At 54.3% G+C, this 19,757-nt stretch overlaps 2 protein-coding genes across 4 annotated transcripts in view; one reads left to right on the forward strand and one right to left on the reverse strand.

Annotated features, from left to right (window-relative positions):
* LOC139765463 (uncharacterized) overlaps window positions 1-4,813 on the reverse strand; it is a 28,131-nt gene extending 23,318 nt beyond the window's left edge. For all 3 annotated transcript variants that reach the window (XM_071692839.1, XM_071692838.1, XM_071692837.1), the window contains exon 1: window positions 1,921-4,813. In XM_071692839.1, coding sequence (XP_071548940.1) covers window positions 1,921-2,234 — 314 coding nt within the window. In that variant the 5' untranslated portion in view covers window positions 2,235-4,813. The remainder of the gene's footprint in view (window positions 1-1,920) is intronic.
* The window catches only part of LOC139765735 (SWI/SNF-related matrix-associated actin-dependent regulator of chromatin subfamily A-like protein 1), a 280,919-nt gene that overhangs the window by 51,130 nt on the left and 210,032 nt on the right, over window positions 1-19,757 (forward strand). The gene's annotated exons all lie outside the window — the stretch shown is intronic.

The raw sequence follows: 19,757 nt of genomic DNA on the forward strand, positions 1-19,757 counted from the left end.
TGGTCAGGGGCAGGCGTCCGTGGCTCGTAAGGGCTGGGTCATGTGGTCAGGAGCAGGCTGCTGTGGTTGGTCAGGGGCTGGGTCATGTGGTCAGGGGCAGGCGTCCGTGGTTGGTCAGGGGCAGGCGCCCGTGGCTCGTAAGGGCTGGGTCATGTGGTCAGGGGTAGGCTTCCGTGGTTGGTAAGGGCTGCGTCATGTGGTCAGGAGCAGGCTGTCGTGATTGGTCAGGGGTAGGCTTCCGTGGTTGGTAAGGGCTGGGTTATGTGGTCAGGAGCAGGCATCCGTGGTTGGTCAGGGGCTGGGTCATGTGGTCAGGAGCAGGCTGCCGTGGTTGGTCAGGAGCAGGCTGTCGTGTTTGGTCAGGGGCTGGGTCATGTGGTCAGGAGCAGGTTGTCGTGGTTGGTCAGGGGCTGGGTCATGTGGTCAGGGGAAGGCTGTCGTGGTTGGTCAGGAGCAGGCAGTCGTGGTTGGTCTGGGGCTGGGTCATGTGGTCAGGAGCAGGCTGTCGTGGTTGGGCAGGGGCTGGGTCATGTGGTCGGGAGCAGGCTGTTGTGGTTGGTCAGGGGCTAGGTCATGTGGTCAGGAGCAGGCTGCCGTGGTTGGTCAGGGGCTGGGTCATGGGGTCAGGGGAAGGCTGTCGTGGTTGGTCAGGGGCTGGGTCATGTGGTCAGGAGCAGGCTGCCGTGGTTGGTCAGGGGCTGGGTCATGGGGTCAGGAGCAGGCTGCCGTGTTTGGTCAGGGGCTGGGTCATGGGGTCAGGAGCAGGCTGTCGTGGTTGGTCAGGGGCTGGGTCATGTGGTCAGGAGCAGGCTGTCGTGGTTGGTCAGGGGCTGGGTCATGTGGCCAGGAGCAGGCTGTCGTGGTTGGTCAGGGGCTGGGTCATGTGGTCAGGAGCAGGCAGTCGTGGTTGGTCTGGGGCTGGGTCATGTGGTCAGGAGCAGGCTGCCGTGTTTGGTCAGGGGCTGTGTCATGTGGTCAGGAGCAGGCTGCCGTGGTTGGTCAGGGGCTGGGTCATGTGGTCAGGAGCAGGCTGCCGTGGTTGGTCAGGGGCTGGGTCATGTGGTCAGGAGCAGGCTGCCGTGTTTGGTCAGGGGCTGGGTGTGGGCAGTTGTTATATGTGATTAGTCCGCCATGTATCCAGGCCTAACACGGGTTCCAGTCGCTCTCCTGTCCATGGTGTAGATTGTGTTTGTTGAGGGAGGAACTTTTGTGGTGCGTGAACGTGTGGTTGGCGTTTGTGACGTGTGGGAGCATTTCTCGGTGACCTCTGTGATGTATGCGTTACAGATACGTTTGACGACGTCGTAGCTTCAGGTGGATTGAACTGTAGTCGGGTGTTGTGATGGTTCCATTTCTCTGTGCACTATATTCGTTACTATATCGTCCAAGTTTAATCTTCATTGGTGTCATTGTACCTGGTGTGGAGAATTGTGGTGAGGGGGTGGGGGCGTCTTTGGACTGAGGGAAGCGATGTAAGAAACACCTTAGCGACAACCGCACTGCAACACCCTTGGAACCCCACATGTTGACGCTATTCCCATGGTTAACCTCACCCATAACAGAGACGTCTTCTGATGAGGGAGACGTCCATTGACACCCACGAAAACCTAGGTGTTGTGGGTCGACACACCTACCTGAAGCTGTGGGTCGACACACCTACCTGAAGTTGTGGGTCGACACACCTACGTGAAGCTGTGGGTCGACACACCTACCTGAAGCTGTGGGTCGACACACCTACCTGAAGCTGTGGGTCGACACACCTACGTGAAGCTGTGGGTCGACACACCTACCTGAAGTTGTGGGTCGACACACCTACCTGAAGTTGTGGGTCGACACACCTACCTGAAGCTGTGGGTCGACACACCTACCTGAAGCTGTGGGTCGACACACCTACCTGAAGTTGTGGGTCGACACACCTACCTGAAGTTGTGGAGGCGAAATTCAGGGTTGGTAGGCGGGAGGGTAGGCTTCCTCCTCCTCTGCTGGACCCGCTGGAACGGGATGTATGGCATCCTGGTGCCGGTGGCAGCTCGGCTGCGGCTCTCTTCCCTCCTCTGGCGGTCCAGGCTCAGGCCCCCGAGGCTGCGGGTCACGTCGTCTGCCTGGAGGTCGTCGCCGCTGTAGGAGTGGCTGCGGGAGACCCGGCTGCTGGAGCCTCCCCAGTGGCTCTGTGGTGGACGGCTGGCCCGGCTGGCGGGGGACTCTCGCCGGGAGCTGCCGCGCCCCCCGTACATCACACAACCATAACAGTTAGTTATCTGGTGATGGTGTTTGTTAAGCCTCCCGCCAATACGTCACATGATCCAGCAACTCGTTCATCTCTTTAACATTTTGACCTCGTAAGTGGAACGGTGAAGCTAAGAACTACATATTTTTCTCAAGAAATTAGCTTACAAGAAAGTCATCTGTACCCAGAAAAATATAAGAACTTATATGAAAAACATTCGTTATGAAGCGTATAGCAAGTAGCAAAGGAAACCCTAAAGAACTTTATACTTAGAAGCAAGGGAGTCATAACCCACTCAGTTGGTCCAGTAACTGTAGAAATCCCTGAGTATGCGCAAGTCAGATTTTTTTTTTTTTATATTTTTTACAACTGAATTCACAGTTCCAGATTCAGTTCCATTGCAAGCAGAGGAGAACATCTTGCAACATACTGACATGCACGTTCGAAATACACTAGCGTCAGCTTTCAACAGAATGCAAGTAAATAAAACGGCAGATCTTGGATAAGCTTTATCTAAGAACAGCGATAGGTAGGCAATGTACTAGTCTGTCTTTGTCACAAACTATAAAGTTCCAGAGAATTAAAATTTTGCCAAACTCTGATAAAAAAAAAAAAAAAGGGGTAAGTCCCTGCCTGGTAATTATTGCCCAGTTAGCTTGACGTCCATAGTCTTTAAACTTTTGGAAGCCATCATTAGAGACAAGATATTATATAATTCTATGGTTCGCCATTGAACGATTGTTTTTTTTTTTCTTTTTTTTTTAACGAAACCCTTCGTGTATGACAAATTTGCTTGATTTCCATTATGATAGAATTATCAGCAAGTCTTGCATCAGAGAATGCTAGCAGAAGTTGTCGGATGTTAGAGATGGGGTTGTACTTCCGGGTTTAGAAAATTGACTGACTGGCCGTATCACATTATAGATGAGTTTGTAATGCTGTAGTTGGAAAATTGATTGACTGGCCTTAAAGTAAGAGTATTGTGATGAACGGTCAAACCTCAGAATGGTTGGACGTAACAAGTGGTGTGCCACAGGGATCAGTTTTGGCATCATTTTTTTTTATTTTTTTCGTATATGTAAATGACATTGCAAGATTTCAGTATACACAAAGGAACTAAGCTGGAAGGTAAAGCTATAACAGACATTTAACATATACAGCTGCAAGCTGGAATAGACAAAATGATACTGAGCTCACAGGTGACCAAAGTTTTATACATCAGTAGTAGAAACGAAGAAGGCAAGCTACAGTATGAATTCTCCTGAGATACAAAAGGTGAATGAGGGAAAAGATTTGGCGCAATACTCTCCGATGACCTAAAGCCAAGTAAGCAGTGCTGCTTAGATGTAGAAAAAAAAAATGTAGCCGAACAAAATTCTAGGCGTCATAGGTAGCGCATTCGATTCAAGGTTAAGCTCATACTTACTCTTTAGTATTCACTGGTGCCTCTCCACCTTGAATACTGGGATCAGTTTTGGTCACTCTCCTTGAAGAAAAAAACAAAAAGAAAATGACAAAATTGGGTATAACGGCGAGGAACTTGCATTCATACCGAGCTGAGAAACAGATCTCATGAGAGTCGGCTATACGACTTTAATGGAAAAAGAAAATGGTTCAGAGATGATTTTGTCAAATATTTTCAAAATTACAAAAATGATTTTCAGCCTCGATCCAAGGTGTTATTGAAGGAAGGATATGTCTGATTTTACCCCGCAGTAATGGATACAAAGCTCGTTTTTCTTCGAATGAGGCGAAGGCTCGGTCTTCAACGGGACTGGTAACTTAGTGATGGATCTACAAATTATAGTACTGGCAGGAAGCAGCTCCATAGATGTGTTCACGAGGAGACTTGAGAAAGACTTCGTTTCATGTTAACGACTGACGACATTTGCACCACCGTAGCGTACAAGTGTTCCTCTCTTAAGGTATGAGTTTTTAAGTTTTATCATCTTGACGTTTTCCGGATATCATCCCAAAGGGCCTTAAAAGGATCCAGTAGTCTGTTGTTCTTTGCACGCCCTTGTGTTCTGACCTGGACTTGAAACCTCAAAAGGAATAATAAAAGACTTCCGGTTTGGGGATGTCCGTGAAGGTTTAGTCGTCAAATTGAACATATTAATTTCAAACGCTAGCATTATGATGGTGAAAGAGGGGGAGTTTGTTTTCGTGCTGTCATCAGCGTCACAGCTCCTGGGGACGTTTGGTACAGTGTAGGGCAAGGGAATAGGTTACGTACGCGAGTGATGCAGTCTGAGACCCACTTGTTATGACCTCTCCGTGGACTGCATCTCAATGTCGAGGGCTCAGTAGAGAGGTAGGATTATTTCAGTGATTCTTATGGACGAACGAAAGTAGTTACGAGACGCCAGCCTCTTATTCATCTAAGATGATCAGTAAATATTATGAAATGGGAACCTCAAATCTTACATTCCGAGCTTAATGTTACCCTTGGTGGTAACTTCTCTTTTATAACCTCACAAAGGGATCATTATAATGAAAGAAGTTTGGGTATTCATGGTTGGAGTTCGATGTCTGCGCGGGCCGCCCTCCAGACGACCTGTACACCTGCTGCAGCGCTAGCCCCACGCCTCCTCGTCATCCCAGGTGATACCAACAGAGGCATGAAGTCGTCGTAAGGGCCGGGTGGGTTCACCCTGGCCGCTGTAACCAGGTTGGTTCCCCATCCACGTAAGGGCCGGGCGGGTTCACCCTGGCCGCTGTAACCAGGTTGGTTCCCCATCCACGTAAGGGCCGGGTGGGTTCACCCTGGCCGCTGTAACCAGGTTGGTTCCCCATCCACGTAAGGGCCGGGTGGGTTCACCCTGGCCGCTGTAACCAGGTTGGTTCCCCATCCACGTAAGGGCCGGGTGGGTTCACCCTGGCCGCTGTAACCAGGTTGGTTCCCCATCCACGTAAGGGCCGGGTGGGTTCACCCTGGCCGCTGTAACCAGGTTGGTCCCCCATCCACGTAAGGGCCGGGCGGGTTCACCCTGGCCGCTGTAACCAGGTTGGTTCCCCATCCACGTAAGGGCCGGGTGGGTTCACCCTGGCCGCTGTAACCAGGTTGGTTCCCCATCCACGTAAGGGCCGGGTGGGTTCACCCTGGCCGCTGTAACCAGGTTGGTTCCCCATCCACGTAAGGGCCGGGTGGGTTCACCCTGGCCGCTGTAACCAGGTTGGTTCCCCATCCACGTAAGGGCCGGGTGGGTTCACCCTGGCCGCTGTAACCAGGTTGGTCCCCCATCCACGTAAGGGCCGGGTGGGTTCACCCTGGCCGCTGTAACCAGGTTGGTTCCCCATCCACGTAAGGGCCGGGTGGGTTCACCCTGGCCGCTGTAACCAGGTTGGTTCCCCATCCACGTAAGGGCCGGGTGGGTTCACCCTGGCCGCTGTAACCAGGTTGGTTCCCCATCCACGTAAGGGCCGGGTGGGTTCACCCTGGCCGCTGTAACCAGGTTGGTTCCCCATCCACGTAAGGGCCGGGTGGGTTCACCCTGGCCGCTGTAACCAGGTTGGTCCCCCATCCACGTAAGGGCCGGGTGGGTTCACCCTGGCCGCTGTAACCAGGTTGGTTCCCCATCCACGTAAGGGCGGGTGGGTTCACCCTGGCCGCTGTAACCAGGTTGGTTCCCCATCCACGTAAGGGCCGGGCGGGTTCACCCTGGCCGCTGTAACCAGGTTGGTCCCCCATCCACGTAAGGGCCGGGCGGGTTCACCCTGGCCGCTGTAACCAGGTTGGTTCCCCATCCACGTAAGGGCCGGGTGGGTTCACCCTGGCCGCTGTAACCAGGTTGGTCCCCCATCCACGTAAGGGCCGGGTGGGTTCACCCTGGCCGCTGTAACCAGGTTGGTCCCCCATCCACGTAAGGGCCGGGTGGGTTCACCCTGGCCGCTGTAACCAGGTTGGTTCCCCATCCACGTAAGGGCGGGTGGGTTCACCCTGGCCGCTGTAACCAGGTTGGTTCCCCATCCACGTAAGGGCCGGGCGGGTTCACCCTGGCCGCTGTAACCAGGTTGGTTCCCCATCCACGTAAGGGCCGGGTGGGTTCACCCTGGCCGCTGTAACCAGGTTGGTTCCCCATCCACGTAAGGGCCGGGTGGGTTCACCCTGGCCGCTGTAACCAGGTTGGTTCCCCATCCACGTAAGGGCCGGGTGGGTTCACCCTGGCCGCTGTAACCAGGTTGGTTCCCCATCCACGTAAGGGCCGGGCGGGTTCACCCTGGCCGCTGTAACCAGGTTGGTTCCCCATCCACGTAAGGGCCGGGTGGGTTCACCCTGGCCGCTGTAACCAGGTTGGTCCCCCATCCACGTAAGGGCCGGGTGGGTTCACCCTGGCCGCTGTAACCAGGTTGGTCCCCCATCCACGTAAGGGCCGGGTGGGTTCACCCTGGCCGCTGTAACCAGGTTGGTTCCCCATCCACGTAAGGGCCGGGTGGGTTCACCCTGGCCGCTGTAACCAGGTTGGTTCCCCATCCACGTAAGGGCCGGGTGGGTTCACCCTGGCCGCTGTAACCAGGTTGGTTCCCCATCCACGTAAGGGCCGGGTGGGTTCACCCTGGCCGCTGTAACCAGGTTGGTTCCCCATCCACGTAAGGGCCGGGTGGGTTCACCCTGGCCGCTGTAACCAGGTTGGTTCCCCATCCACGTAAGGGCCGGGTGGGTTCACCCTGGCCGCTGTAACCAGGTTGGTTCCCCATCCACGTAAGGGCCGGGCGGGTTCACCCTGGCCGCTGTAACCAGGTTGGTTCCCCATCCACGTAAGGGCCGGGCGGGTTCACCCTGGCCGCTGTAACCAGGTTGGTTCCCCATCCACGTAAGGGCCGGGTGGGTTCACCCTGGCCGCTGTAACCAGGTTGGTCCCCCATCCACGTAAGGGCCGGGTGGGTTCACCCTGGCCGCTGTAACCAGGTTGGTCCCCCATCCACGTAAGGGCGGGTGGGTTCACCCTGGCCGCTGTAACCAGGTTGGTTCCCCATCCACGTAAGGGCCGGGTGGGTTCACCCTGGCCGCTGTAACCAGGTTGGTCCCCCATCCACGTAAGGGCCGGGTGGGTTCACCCTGGCCGCTGTAACCAGGTTGGTTCCCCATCCACGTAAGGGCCGGGTGGGTTCACCCTGGCCGCTGTAACCAGGTTGGTTCCCCATCCACGTAAGGGCCGGGTGGGTTCACCCTGGCCGCTGTAACCAGGTTGGTCCCCCATCCACGTAAGGGCCGGGTGGGTTCACCCTGGCCGCTGTAACCAGGTTGGTTCCCCATCCACGTAAGGGCCGGGTGGGTTCACCCTGGCCGCTGTAACCAGGTTGGTCCCCCATCCACGTAAGGGCCGGGTGGGTTCACCCTGGCCGCTGTAACCAGGTTGGTCCCCCATCCACGTAAGGGCGGGTGGGTTCACCCTGGCCGCTGTAACCAGGTTGGTCCCCCATCCACGTAAGGGCCGGGCGGGTTCACCCTGGCCGCTGTAACCAGGTTGGTTCCCCATCCACGTAAGGGCTGGGTGCGTTCACCGTGGCCGCTGTAGCCAGGTTGGTCCCCCATCCACGTAAGGGCCGGATGCGTTCACCCTGGCCGCTGTAACCAGGTTGGTTCCCCATCCACGTAAGGGCCGGGTGGGTTCACCCTGGCCGCTGTAACCAGGTTGGTTCCCCATCCACGTAAGGGCCGGGTGGGTTCACCCTGGCCGCTGTAACCAGGTTGGTTCCCCATCCACGTAAGGGCCGGGTGGGTTCACCCTGGCCGCTGTAACCAGGTTGGTTCCCCATCCACGTAAGGGCCGGGTGGGTTCACCCTGGCCGCTGTAGCCAGGTTGGTCCCCCATCCACGTAAGGGCCGGGTGGGTTCACCCTGGCCGCTGTAACCAGGTTGGTCCCCCATCCACGTAAGGGCCGGGTGGGTTCACCCTGGCCGCTGTAACCAGGTTGGTTCCCCATCCACGTAAGGGCCGGGTGGGTTCACCCTGGCCGCTGTAACCAGGTTGGTCCCCCATCCACGTAAGGGCCGGGCGGGTTCACCCTGGCCGCTGTAACCAGGTTGGTTCCCCATCCACGTAAGGGCCGGGTGGGTTCACCCTGGCCGCTGTAACCAGGTTGGTTCCCCATCCACGTAAGGGCGGGTGGGTTCACCCTGGCCGCTGTAACCAGGTTGGTTCCCCATCCACGTAAGGGCGGGTGGGTTCACCCTGGCCGCTGTAACCAGGTTGGTCCCCCATCCACGTAAGGGCCGGGTGGGTTCACCCTGGCCGCTGTAACCAGGTTGGTTCCCCATCCACGTAAGGGCCGGGTGGGTTCACCCTGGCCGCTGTAACCAGGTTGGTCCCCCATCCACGTAAGGGCCGGGTGGGTTCACCCTGGCCGCTGTAACCAGGTTGGTCCCCCATCCACGTAAGGGCGGGTGGGTTCACCCTGGCCGCTGTAACCAGGTTGGTTCCCCATCCACGTAAGGGCCGGGCGGGTTCACCCTGGCCGCTGTAACCAGGTTGGTCCCCCATCCACGTAAGGGCCGGGTGGGTTCACCCTGGCCGCTGTAACCAGGTTGGTTCCCCATCCACGTAAGGGCCGGGTGGGTTCACCCTGGCCGCTGTAACCAGGTTGGTTCCCCATCCACGTAAGGGCCGGGCGGGTTCACCCTGGCCGCTGTAACCAGGTTGGTTCCCCATCCACGTAAGGGCGGGTGGGTTCACCCTGGCCGCTGTAACCAGGTTGGTTCCCCATCCACGTAAGGGCCGGGTGGGTTCACCCTGGCCGCTGTAACCAGGTTGGTCCCCCATCCACGTAAGGGCCGGGTGGGTTCACCCTGGCCGCTGTAACCAGGTTGGTTCCCCATCCACGTAAGGGCCGGGTGGGTTCACCCTGGCCGCTGTAACCAGGTTGGTTCCCCATCCACGTAAGGGCCGGGTGGGTTCACCCTGGCCGCTGTAACCAGGTTGGTTCCCCATCCACGTAAGGGCCGGGTGGGTTCACCCTGGCCGCTGTAACCAGGTTGGTCCCCCATCCACGTAAGGGCCGGGTGGGTTCACCCTGGCCGCTGTAACCAGGTTGGTTCCCCATCCACGTAAGGGCCGGGTGGGTTCACCCTGGCCGCTGTAACCAGGTTGGTTCCCCATCCACGTAAGGGCGGGTGGGTTCACCCTGGCCGCTGTAACCAGGTTGGTTCCCCATCCACGTAAGGGCCGGGTGGGTTCACCCTGGCCGCTGTAACCAGGTTGGTTCCCCATCCACGTAAGGGCCGGGTGGGTTCACCCTGGCCGCTGTAACCAGGTTGGTCCCCCATCCACGTAAGGGCCGGGTGGGTTCACCCTGGCCGCTGTAACCAGGTTGGTTCCCCATCCACGTAAGGGCCGGGTGGGTTCACCCTGGCCGCTGTAACCAGGTTGGTTCCCCATCCACGTAAGGGCCGGGTGGGTTCACCCTGGCCGCTGTAACCAGGTTGGTTCCCCATCCACGTAAGGGCCGGGTGGGTTCACCCTGGCCGCTGTAACCAGGTTGGTTCCCCATCCACGTAAGGGCCGGGTGGGTTCACCCTGGCCGCTGTAACCAGGTTGGTTCCCCATCCACGTAAGGGCCGGGTGGGTTCACCCTGGCCGCTGTAACCAGGTTGGTTCCCCATCCACGTAAGGGCCGGGTGGGTTCACCCTGGCCGCTGTAACCAGGTTGGTTCCCCATCCACGTAAGGGCCGGGTGGGTTCACCCTGGCCGCTGTAACCAGGTTGGTTCCCCATCCACGTAAGGGCGGGTGGGTTCACCCTGGCCGCTGTAACCAGGTTGGTTCCCCATCCACGTAAGGGCCGGGTGGGTTCACCCTGGCCGCTGTAACCAGGTTGGTTCCCCATCCACGTAAGGGCCGGGCGGGTTCACCCTGGCCGCTGTAACCAGGTTGGTTCCCCATCCACGTAAGGGCCGGGTGGGTTCACCCTGGCCGCTGTAGCCAGGTTGGTCCCCCATCCACGTAAGGGCCGGATGCGTTCACCCTGGCTGCTGTAACCAGGTTGGTTCCCCATCCACGTAAGGGCCGGGTGGGTTCACCCTGGCCGCTGTAGCCAGGTTGGTCCCCCATCCACGTAAGGGCCGGGTGGGTTCACCCTGGCCGCTGTAACCAGGTTGGTCCCCCATCCACGTAAGGGCCGGGTGGGTTCACCCTGGCCGCTGTAGCCAGGTTGGTCCCCCATCCACGTAAGGGCGGGTGGGTTCACCCTGGCCGCTGTAGTCAGGTTGGTCCCCCATCCACCTAAGGGCCGGGCGGGTTCACCCTGGCCGCTGTAACCAGGTTGGTCCCCCATCCACGTAAGGGCCGGGTGGGTTCACCCTGGCCGCTGTAACCAGGTTGGTCCCCCATCCACGTAAGGGCCGGGCGGGTTCACCCTGGCCGCTGTAACCAGGTTGGTCCCCCATCCACGTAAGGGCCGGGTGGGTTCACCCTGGCCGCTGTAACCAGGTTCGTCGTCCATCCACGTAAGGGCCGGGTGGGTTCACCCTGGCCGCTGTAGCCAGGTTCGTCCCCGCTTGCCTAGGTCATGTCGCCTTGGGTCAGGGCTGCTGTCTTAGCCTGCTGGTCAGGGCTGTCGCTGAGTTTAGCCCCCGCGTAAGGTTGTGGTGAGAGCAGCAGGTCTCCAGCTACCTGACCCTTCGTAAGGTTGTGGTGTTGGTGGGGATCTCCCGAAGGGCCGGTATAGTCTGGCGTGCCGAGCGGACTCCCCCGGGAGGAGGTGGATGGCGTAATTAGCCCTGCCACTGGGGAGGTGTCGGGAGGGAGGGGGCCCCTCACGTACGGGAAGGGGGTCCTCACGTATCGAGGTAGACGGTAGAGGGCCAGTTTACTGCGTCATAGCACGACTACACGAGTGGAGGGGCGTGGGTGTCCTCGTCATACCCTCTCACGTGCCTTTGTGTATCACGTTTCGCCCTTCGTGCCTGGTTATCCTCCTGTTGTGGCTTCTTTTCAACCCCAACTGATTTATGGTCGTGGGACGAGTCCCATTGAGGACGACTGGAGCGGTAGTGAGCGCGGGTTAATTGATTGAATCAATGTAACGTTGATGGATGGCTGGGTGAGGTTAACTGCTTTTACCTGGAGTGACAGTGAGAGAGAGAGAGAGAGAGAGAGAGAGAGAGAGAGAGAGAGAGAGAGAGAGAGAGAGAGAGAGAGAGAGAGAGAGAGGCGATGGAAGTGGCCACGAAGAGTGAGGGAAGGTCAACGGATGGAAGAAGTAAGGGGAGTGGCAGCTGAAAGGAGAGAGTGAACATGAGTGAGGGAAGGCGTTGGCCGTGACGTGAAATTGATCAAGGGTTAGTGAGGGGAGAGAGAGAGAGTAGGTCTTGCAGTGCAAAGGTCATGGTCGATGATGGGCGAGAGAGAGGGACTGCCTATGACGGTGGCACATAGTGTAGGTGTACTGGAGTCGAGGAAGAAAATATGAATGTACCAGGCGAGGAGGAGGACCAGGTTAGTCTGTGACGAAGTCCTATGTTAGGAGGCCAGATTTAATCTTTGCTGCCCTCCATGTACAAGGTAGTGAGATCTCTCTCCACCTACCTGTACATCTACCGGCAGGAAAATAACTTGTATTGTTTACTGACATGAGAATTTTGTTGGAAAGGATGACTAGGATGTTCTGATGTAGTTACTGCTGCTAGATGCTCTAGAGAAGAAAGATGTTGATAGTTACTGCTGCTAGATGCTCTAGAGAAGAAAGATGTTGATAGTTACTGCTACTAGATGCTCTAGAGAAGAAAGCTGTTGATAGTTACTGCTGCTAGATGCTCTAGAGAAGAAACATGTTGATAGTTACTGCTGCTAGATGCTCTAGAGAAGAAAGCTATTGATAGTTACTGCTGCTAGATGCTCTAGAGAAGAAACATGTTGATAGTTACTGCTGCTAGATGCTCTAGAGAAGGGAGATGTTGATAGTTACTGCTGCTAGATGCTCTAGAGAAGAAAGATGTTGATAGTTTCTGCTGCTAGATGCTCTAGAGAAGAATGATTTCGAGCCTCTTGTTCACTGTAATGTCACAGGTCAGACGGTGGAAAGTGTGACAGGCTTTAGGTGAAGGGTGGAAAGTAGTGTTGCATCCAAACATTCTTGATGAACATTTGAGGCTATCCTTACTCTCCCTTCCACACCTGTCGCTTGACTCGTTCCCTCCCCACCACCAGTCGACTACAATCTATTATCTTCTTCATCTAAATTACCATCATGAACGCCAGTGTTCCCTTGACCATCAACCACACCCCGTCGCACCGTGACCTTGGGCACTCCAGGGTGGGTGTGTGCCCCCCTACAGTGTTCTTCTCAGGGCCTCTCTTCCCTTTCAGCGTGTCTCGTCTGCATTCAGGGGTCTTAACTCTTGGATGGTTGTATGCTGAAGACGTCCCCCCCGTGTACGTATTTGCTTGTTTGTACAGTACGGGGAGGAAGATGTGCATTGACTGACTCCATCTGTTGACCTTTCTTTGTTGTCATGCAACTCTTTAAGCTAATGTATTTTCAGTATTTACTGTGTTCTGACTAACGTACCTCAGGCCAGTCATCCATTACCCCTCATACTATAAATAGTACTTCTTTGCATGTTTTCAGACAAGTTTCTGGTTAAGTTTCGTATCATTGGCTCTGGTTGCTCTGTCCTTGCATTTTTTTTCTGAAGAACTCGTTCGCTGAAATCTCTGAGGCATGGCATACCCCCAGCAGCGTAGACGGGGAGGTATATCACCATGTTTACTTAGAGAACCCTAGAAGGTATAATTCCCACCTTACGTTCGGAAATAACATCTTTCTGGCATGACGGGCATGATGGAAGAGTTTGTGAAATATGACCTTTGAAATCCAACGGTGCAGTATGCACAAAAAGAGAGAGGAAAAACTCAAATATCCGGTGCCCTAGACTCGCCATCTTACTAGCCACTATCAGAAGCATCGTGGGATGAACGGATGAGAAGTTCAAGTATGTACTGGATAATTACCTACAAAGTGTACCAGACCAGCCAGGCTGTTGGGGCTATGTGGGCCTGAGGGCTGCGGCTTCCAACAGTTTGGTCCACCAACGACCCAACTCAACAGCTCGGGCTGTAGGTATGAAAACCCCGGAAGACGTCACCATGTATTCGCCAGTTACAGAAACTTGAACGTTGTGATCAGGTCACCTCTGACTTTTCTTTCTTCCATATTGGGTTACTTCTTGGCTTCTAACCTTTCACCGTAATCCGCTCATCTTTGTTGCCCCTCTCTTCACCTCAGTATATTGGTTCTTGTGCTTCCGTAAGTGCGGTGATAAGACGTGAGGAATATTATCTAGCTTTGATCTAATGTTCTTAGTGAACGGTTGCAGAACCTTTAAAGGCTTATCTATGCTCTTAAAAACCTCTACAATTTTCCAGTCGGCAGTTTAGTGTCCTTTGCAGTTCTTCTGAGCTGGAGCTCTGATAACAAGATAGGTACGATGTTGATTCCCACGTTCATCTCACGTATAGATTCCAGCAACTAATTTCCCCGCTGGATGACATTCGTATTGTATTTGCGTGCGTAGTTGTACTGTAGTTTTGCTGCACTCGTGATGTCCCCTCAAGGGGTTGGTCACGGCAAAACAGTCTCCATAGCTAGTGAATTCCAGTGCCGCTTCTTAGCCTTGAGTGCCTCACCCCTTAACAGGCCACTGGCAGACGACAGCTCTAGCGGAGCGTTTTCAGAGGCTCCAACCTAATGCTCCCAGCTAATGTTCCTACCTACTACCTCTGCCAAATGCTCCCTTCCAATATTCTTACCTACTACTACTACTACTACTACTACTACTACTACTACTACTACTACTACTACTACTACCTATTGCTCCTACCATTTAGCCGCCAAAAGGCAGACCTAACGCATAGCGCTCACAGCAGAAAGGTCTAGAGTTAGAAAGACCGAGTTGTTTAAGTGTTGTCATGTGTTATGTGTGGCAAAAAGGGAGATTATATCTTTGTGGACAGCAGCCCACGTGTGGGTGAGGCAGAAAGGAAAGACAGCTACTGGGTCAAAGGAGTGCCACTGGACAACCACTGATATGCTGGCTCACTACGCAGCCATCAGTGACCCTCCCGATGGCCCGGCGGGTAGTACCAGTAATATGCCTTCCTGGTCGGTGGCTGTCTACCAGCCACCACGTATCGTGCAGTTTCTTATATTTATGAAAACTCTCTTCATTAATCATGTTTTCAGTCATATTATTCCGCTCAACCACCTCCTTTATACTATAAATATACTTTTTCACGTTTTCTTTTTTCGTAATTGCATACATACTGAGTCTTGTTGTAGCTGTACATCTCTGTAAGAACTGGTCACTGTCCACATCATCATTCTTCTTGAAAACCTTAAAGGTTGTGATCAGGTCACATCTCACATCTCTTCTAAGGTTAGTAGATTCCAGGCTGCAACTCTCATTTCTGGTACCATCTGTGTTGCTGTCTTCTGGACCGTCTCTTTCAGCTCTTTGTGCTTCTTTAGGTGCGGTGACCAAGCTTGAGAAATATGTTTTAGTTTTGGCCTGATGTAGGATGTGAACAGCATGCTGAAGACTTGCTCATCCATAGACTTAAGTGCAGATTTAGTATTTGTAAACAGACAATTTGGCTCCTTAACTATTCTTCTAAGGTAGGACTCTGGTGACAGGCTAGGGCCGATGTCGAATTCTGAGTCTTTCTCACACAGATTCCTACAGCTTTATTTCGTATTAGGTGATGATTTTATCGAGGTTTTCTTTCGCTGTTATTCGTCCTCATTGATTCAAATGCATTTCCTCGGAATGAACTTCATCGACCATGTAACACACCGACTTTGAAGTCTGTAAGTTGATGCAGTCCTCCACGTTTTTCACTTCCTTGACCTTTTCATCATCTTCAAACATACTCAAGTAGGAGTCCATACCTTCTGATAAGTCTTTTACATAGATCAAGAAGAGTAATTGTCCCAAAAGAGAACCCTGGGGCACTCCACTGGTAGCTTCCGCCGAATTTGAGAAGGCTCCTCTAACTTGCTTTCTTTGTTCCCTTCCACCAAGATCTATTTGTCCCAAAAGAGAACCCTGGGGCACTCCACTGGTAGCCCCCACCGAATTTGAGAAGGCTCCTCTAACTTGCTTTCTTTGTTCCCTTCCACCAAGATCTGTCAAGTTGTATGGAAGCCTTCCCTTTTGTCTGACAGTACTCGGATCTCTCGCATAAATCTTGGAGGTTCGTTACACATGACCATGAGATGATGCTGTCTGTCATTTAGCTAATTTCTTCTCTTTAGAAGGTCATCCGTTTGCTTTCTGATTACGTTTTCCAGAAATTTACAGACGACAGTCGGTAGAGACCGGCATGTAGATTAAAGCCTCTTTCCCGCTTCTCTACTAGGTATTACGTACGTTTACCCTTTTCCATTTCCTTGGCGCTTTTAGTCCATCTCCACCGATGTCTTGAACAGAGTCTCAAGAGGTTTGTCTCGTGTATCTGCTGCACCCATCTGGCAACGAAAACCCTCCAGGGCCTAGTGGTGACCCTTCCTGGGTCTTGAATGCAGACCCCATCAGGGGCCTGGTGGTGACCCCTTCTGGGATTGGTGGAAGATTCCTGCAGGGCCTGATGGCAGATTCTTCCAATGCTTTGCGTTGGTGACCCTTCCAGGGCCAGGTGGTGACCTCTCTCGGGCCTGGTGGTGGCCCCTTGTTGATGTGGTGGTAGTAGACCCCTCCAAGGGCCTGGTGGGAGGCCCCTTCCGGGCCTTGTGGCTCCTTTCCCAAAGAAAGTGCGTTAACCTTATTCTTCCTCATGATCCTGATATCAACGTAAACAGTGCTGTGTGGGTTCTTGCTGTTCGACTGAGATTTCTCAGACGTTCGTGGCAGAGGGGACGAACGTGAGGGGTTGCGCGTTGCTGTCGGTGCCACCGGTTGGCAGTGTGTGTGTGTGTGTGTGTGTGTGTGTGTGTGTGTTGTGTGTGGTGTTCGTGTTAGTTCATAAAGTGGGTCGGCGGAGCGGGGCAAGTTTTTCTAGCCAGAGTGTGAGCAGCTGGGCTGGGAGTACTTCCCGGCGTAACGGCCAGGGGTGGGTGGACGACGGGCGCGCAGCACAGGCGTTGGTTATTAATGCATGGGTTCAGCGGTCACTGGACGGTGGTGGACGTGTCACGTCCTCCTGCTGGGGAGGTGCCCCTCGCACGGGTGGTGTTGCTGGTGAAGTCCGTCACGTGCTGGTGTGAGGACGCTGCTGGCTACCGCCACGGGTGGGTTATGCCCACATTAAGGACACCGGCTGGTCAGGTGGTTGTAGGGTGGTTGGAGTTGGAGTTCCGGGTCATAGGGTTGTGAGGGTTTTTTGTGTGTGTGGCATGGCGTTGTGTGTTGTGCCGAGGGTTGTAAAGGTTGTGTGTTTTCTCGTGCCGTTGTGATGGTTGGTGTTAAGTCTCGTAGTGTTGTTAAGGTTGATTGGGTTGTTAAGGCTTGATGGGGTTGTGGGGATTTGTGTTACAACTCGTAGGATTGTGATGGTTGGACTCACGGCTTGTACGGTTAGTGTCAAGGCAGGTGGAGTCATGAGAGTTGTGAGGGTTAGAATAAAGGTTTGTAGCGTTATGAAGGCGGTTGTAAGATGCTGCTGGGAGTCGTGTGGTTGTGACAGCTGGCGTTAATGCTCTTGAATTTGTGAGGACTAGTGTTATGGCTCATGGGGTTATGGGTGTTTGAAGCTACAGCTGTTTGGGTTGTAGGTGTTGGAGATGCAGTTCGTGAGGTAGTGGGTATTGAAGTCACGTTTCATGGGGTTATGGTTGTTGGCGTTCCAGCTCGTGGGGTTGTGAGTGGTGGAGTTACGGCACGTGGGGTTGTGAGCGTTCGAGTTACGGCTCGTGGGGTTGTGGGTGCCGGATTTACAGCTCACTGCGTTGTGGGTGTTGGAGTTACGCTACGTGGGGTTGTGGGTGTTGGAATTACGGCTCGTGGGGTTGTGGGTATTGGAGTTACGGCTCGTAGGGGGTTGTAGGTGCTGAAGTTACGGCACGCGGGGTTGTGGGTGTTGAAGTTACGGTACGTGGGGTTGTAGGTGCTGGAGTTACGGTACGTGGGGTTGTGGGTTTTGAAGTTACGGCTCATGGAGGTGTGGGTGTTGGGCATATTGTTAACCTGGGTAGAGGAGGAGGAGACGAAGTGTTGATGTGGCTAGGGGGAAGAGCTGGGCTTCGAGGAGTACTGATGGGTTGTGGGTGTTGTGAAGGCATCAGAGGCTAGGACAGTAGGTAAGGTTGCTGGGGTTAGGAATACTGAGCCGTGCTGCCGGGATGGGCGGGTGGCTGGCTGGCTGTGGGATGCTACTTGTTGAAACCTCAGCAAGTAAGTTTGTCGCATCAAGTCAGGCCATTTTGATAAGGTTGTGGTGGCTGGATCGAGGAGGGGGGGCGGAATGGCTCTGCCGCTGAGGTTTTTGACTGCCGATAGATGGCCTTAAGTTCACTGCCTTCGTCAGTACCTGAGGGAGAATGTCCTGACGGTGGTGTAAATCCATCAGATGATGTAATCTAGTAAGGTATATTGGTCCTTCATGTGGTAAGTAGCTTCGTCGTCATCCAACAACACGCAAAAGGAACATACTACACAGGTTAATACTCTAAGAACACAGCTTTGATCTATTTTTTTTTTTTTACTGTATATTTTGACTTCCCATAGACTTGGAGGGTGTTATTTCCAACTCTGGGTTGCATATTTTCGTGTGTGAATGTGTAAATTTAGTCATTTAGTAAACCTGGGAATAGATGATCGACCTGGCAATAGATTTCGACAGCGTTTTTGAACGTGTGTTCGGCACTGTAGCGAGGGGTCAGGTTAGTTCTGGGTTCGTGTTGGTTCTGGCACCACCTGTAGGCACGACAAGATGGCCACTGAGAGACTGCAGGCAGACGTCCCTGGCGTCCCGACCGTGGGATTGGGCAAGGATGGGGATGGGACGCTGCTGCAGCGGGTGGGGGCTCGGATTGGGCCGTGACCTTCCCCGGTCATGGCCAACGCCCGGTGGGAAACTGCGCTGCTGTGTGATAACCAACAGCTAGGACGACCACAACCATCTGTTGGGACGACCACAGCCAACAGCTAGGACGACCACGGCCATCTGTTGGGACGACCACAGCCAACAGCTAGGACAACCACAGCCATCAGTTGGGACGACCACAGCCAACAGCTTGGACAACCACAGCCATCAGTTGGGACGACTTTAGCCAACAGCTAGGACGACCACAGCCATCAGTTGGGACGACTTTAGCCAACAGCTAGGACGACCACAACCATCTGTTGGGACGACCACAGCCAACAGCTAGGACGACCACAGCCATCAGTTGGGACGACCACAGCCAACAAGTAGGACGACCACAGCCATCAGTTGGGACGACCACAGCCAGCAGCTAGGACGACCACAGCCATCTGTTGGGACGACCACAGCCAACAGCTAGGACGACCACAGCCATCATTGGGACGACTTTAGCCAACAGCTAGGACGACCACAGCCATCAGTTGGGACGACCAAAGCCATCAGTAGGGACGACTTCAGCCAACAGCTAGGACGACCACTGCCATCAGTTGGGACGACCACAGCCAACAGCTAGGACGACCACAACCATTTGTTGGGACGACTTTAGCCAACAGATAGGACGACCACTGCCATCAGTTAGGACGACTTTAGCCAACAGCTAGGACTACCACAACCATCTGTTGGGACGACTTTAGTTAACAGCTAGGGCGACCACTGCCATCAGTTGGGACGACTTTAGCCAACAGCTAGGACGACCACAACCATCTGTTGGGACGACTTTAGCCAACAGCTAGGACGACCACTGCCATCAGTTGGGACGACTTTAGCCAACAGCTAGGACGACCACTGCCATCAGTTGGGACGACTTTAGCCAACAGCTAGGACGACCACAGCCATCTGTTGGGACGACTTTATCCAACAGCTAGGACGACCACAACCATCAGTTGGGACGACTTTAGCCAACAGCTAGGACGACCACAGCCATCTGTTGGGACGACTTTATCCTACAGCTAGGACGACCACTGTCATCAGTTGGGACGACTTTAGCCAACAGCTAGGACGACCACAACCATCTTTTGGGACGACTTTAGCCAACAGCTAGGACGACCACTGCCATCAGTTGGGACGACTTTAACCAACAGCCAGGACGACCACTGCCATCAGTTGGGACGACTTTAGCCAACAGCTAGGACGACCACAGCCATCTGTTGGGACGACTTTATCCAACAGCTAGGACGACCACAACCATCAGTTGGGACGACTTTAGCCAACAGCTAGGACGACCACAGCCATCTGTTGGGACGACTTTATCCAACAGCTAGGACGACCACTGTCATCAGTTGGGACGACTTTAGCCAACAGCTAGGACGACCACAGCCATCTGTTAGGACGACTTTAGCCAACAGCTAGGACGACCACTGCCATCAGTTGGGACGACTTTAGCCAACAGCTAGGACGACCACAGCCATCAGTTGGGACGACCAAAGCCATCAGTTAGAACGGCTTAAGCCAACA

This window comes from Panulirus ornatus, chromosome 55 (genome assembly GCF_036320965.1).
Source record: "Panulirus ornatus isolate Po-2019 chromosome 55, ASM3632096v1, whole genome shotgun sequence".
In the NCBI taxonomy this organism is placed as follows: Eukaryota; Metazoa; Arthropoda; class Malacostraca; order Decapoda; family Palinuridae; genus Panulirus; species Panulirus ornatus.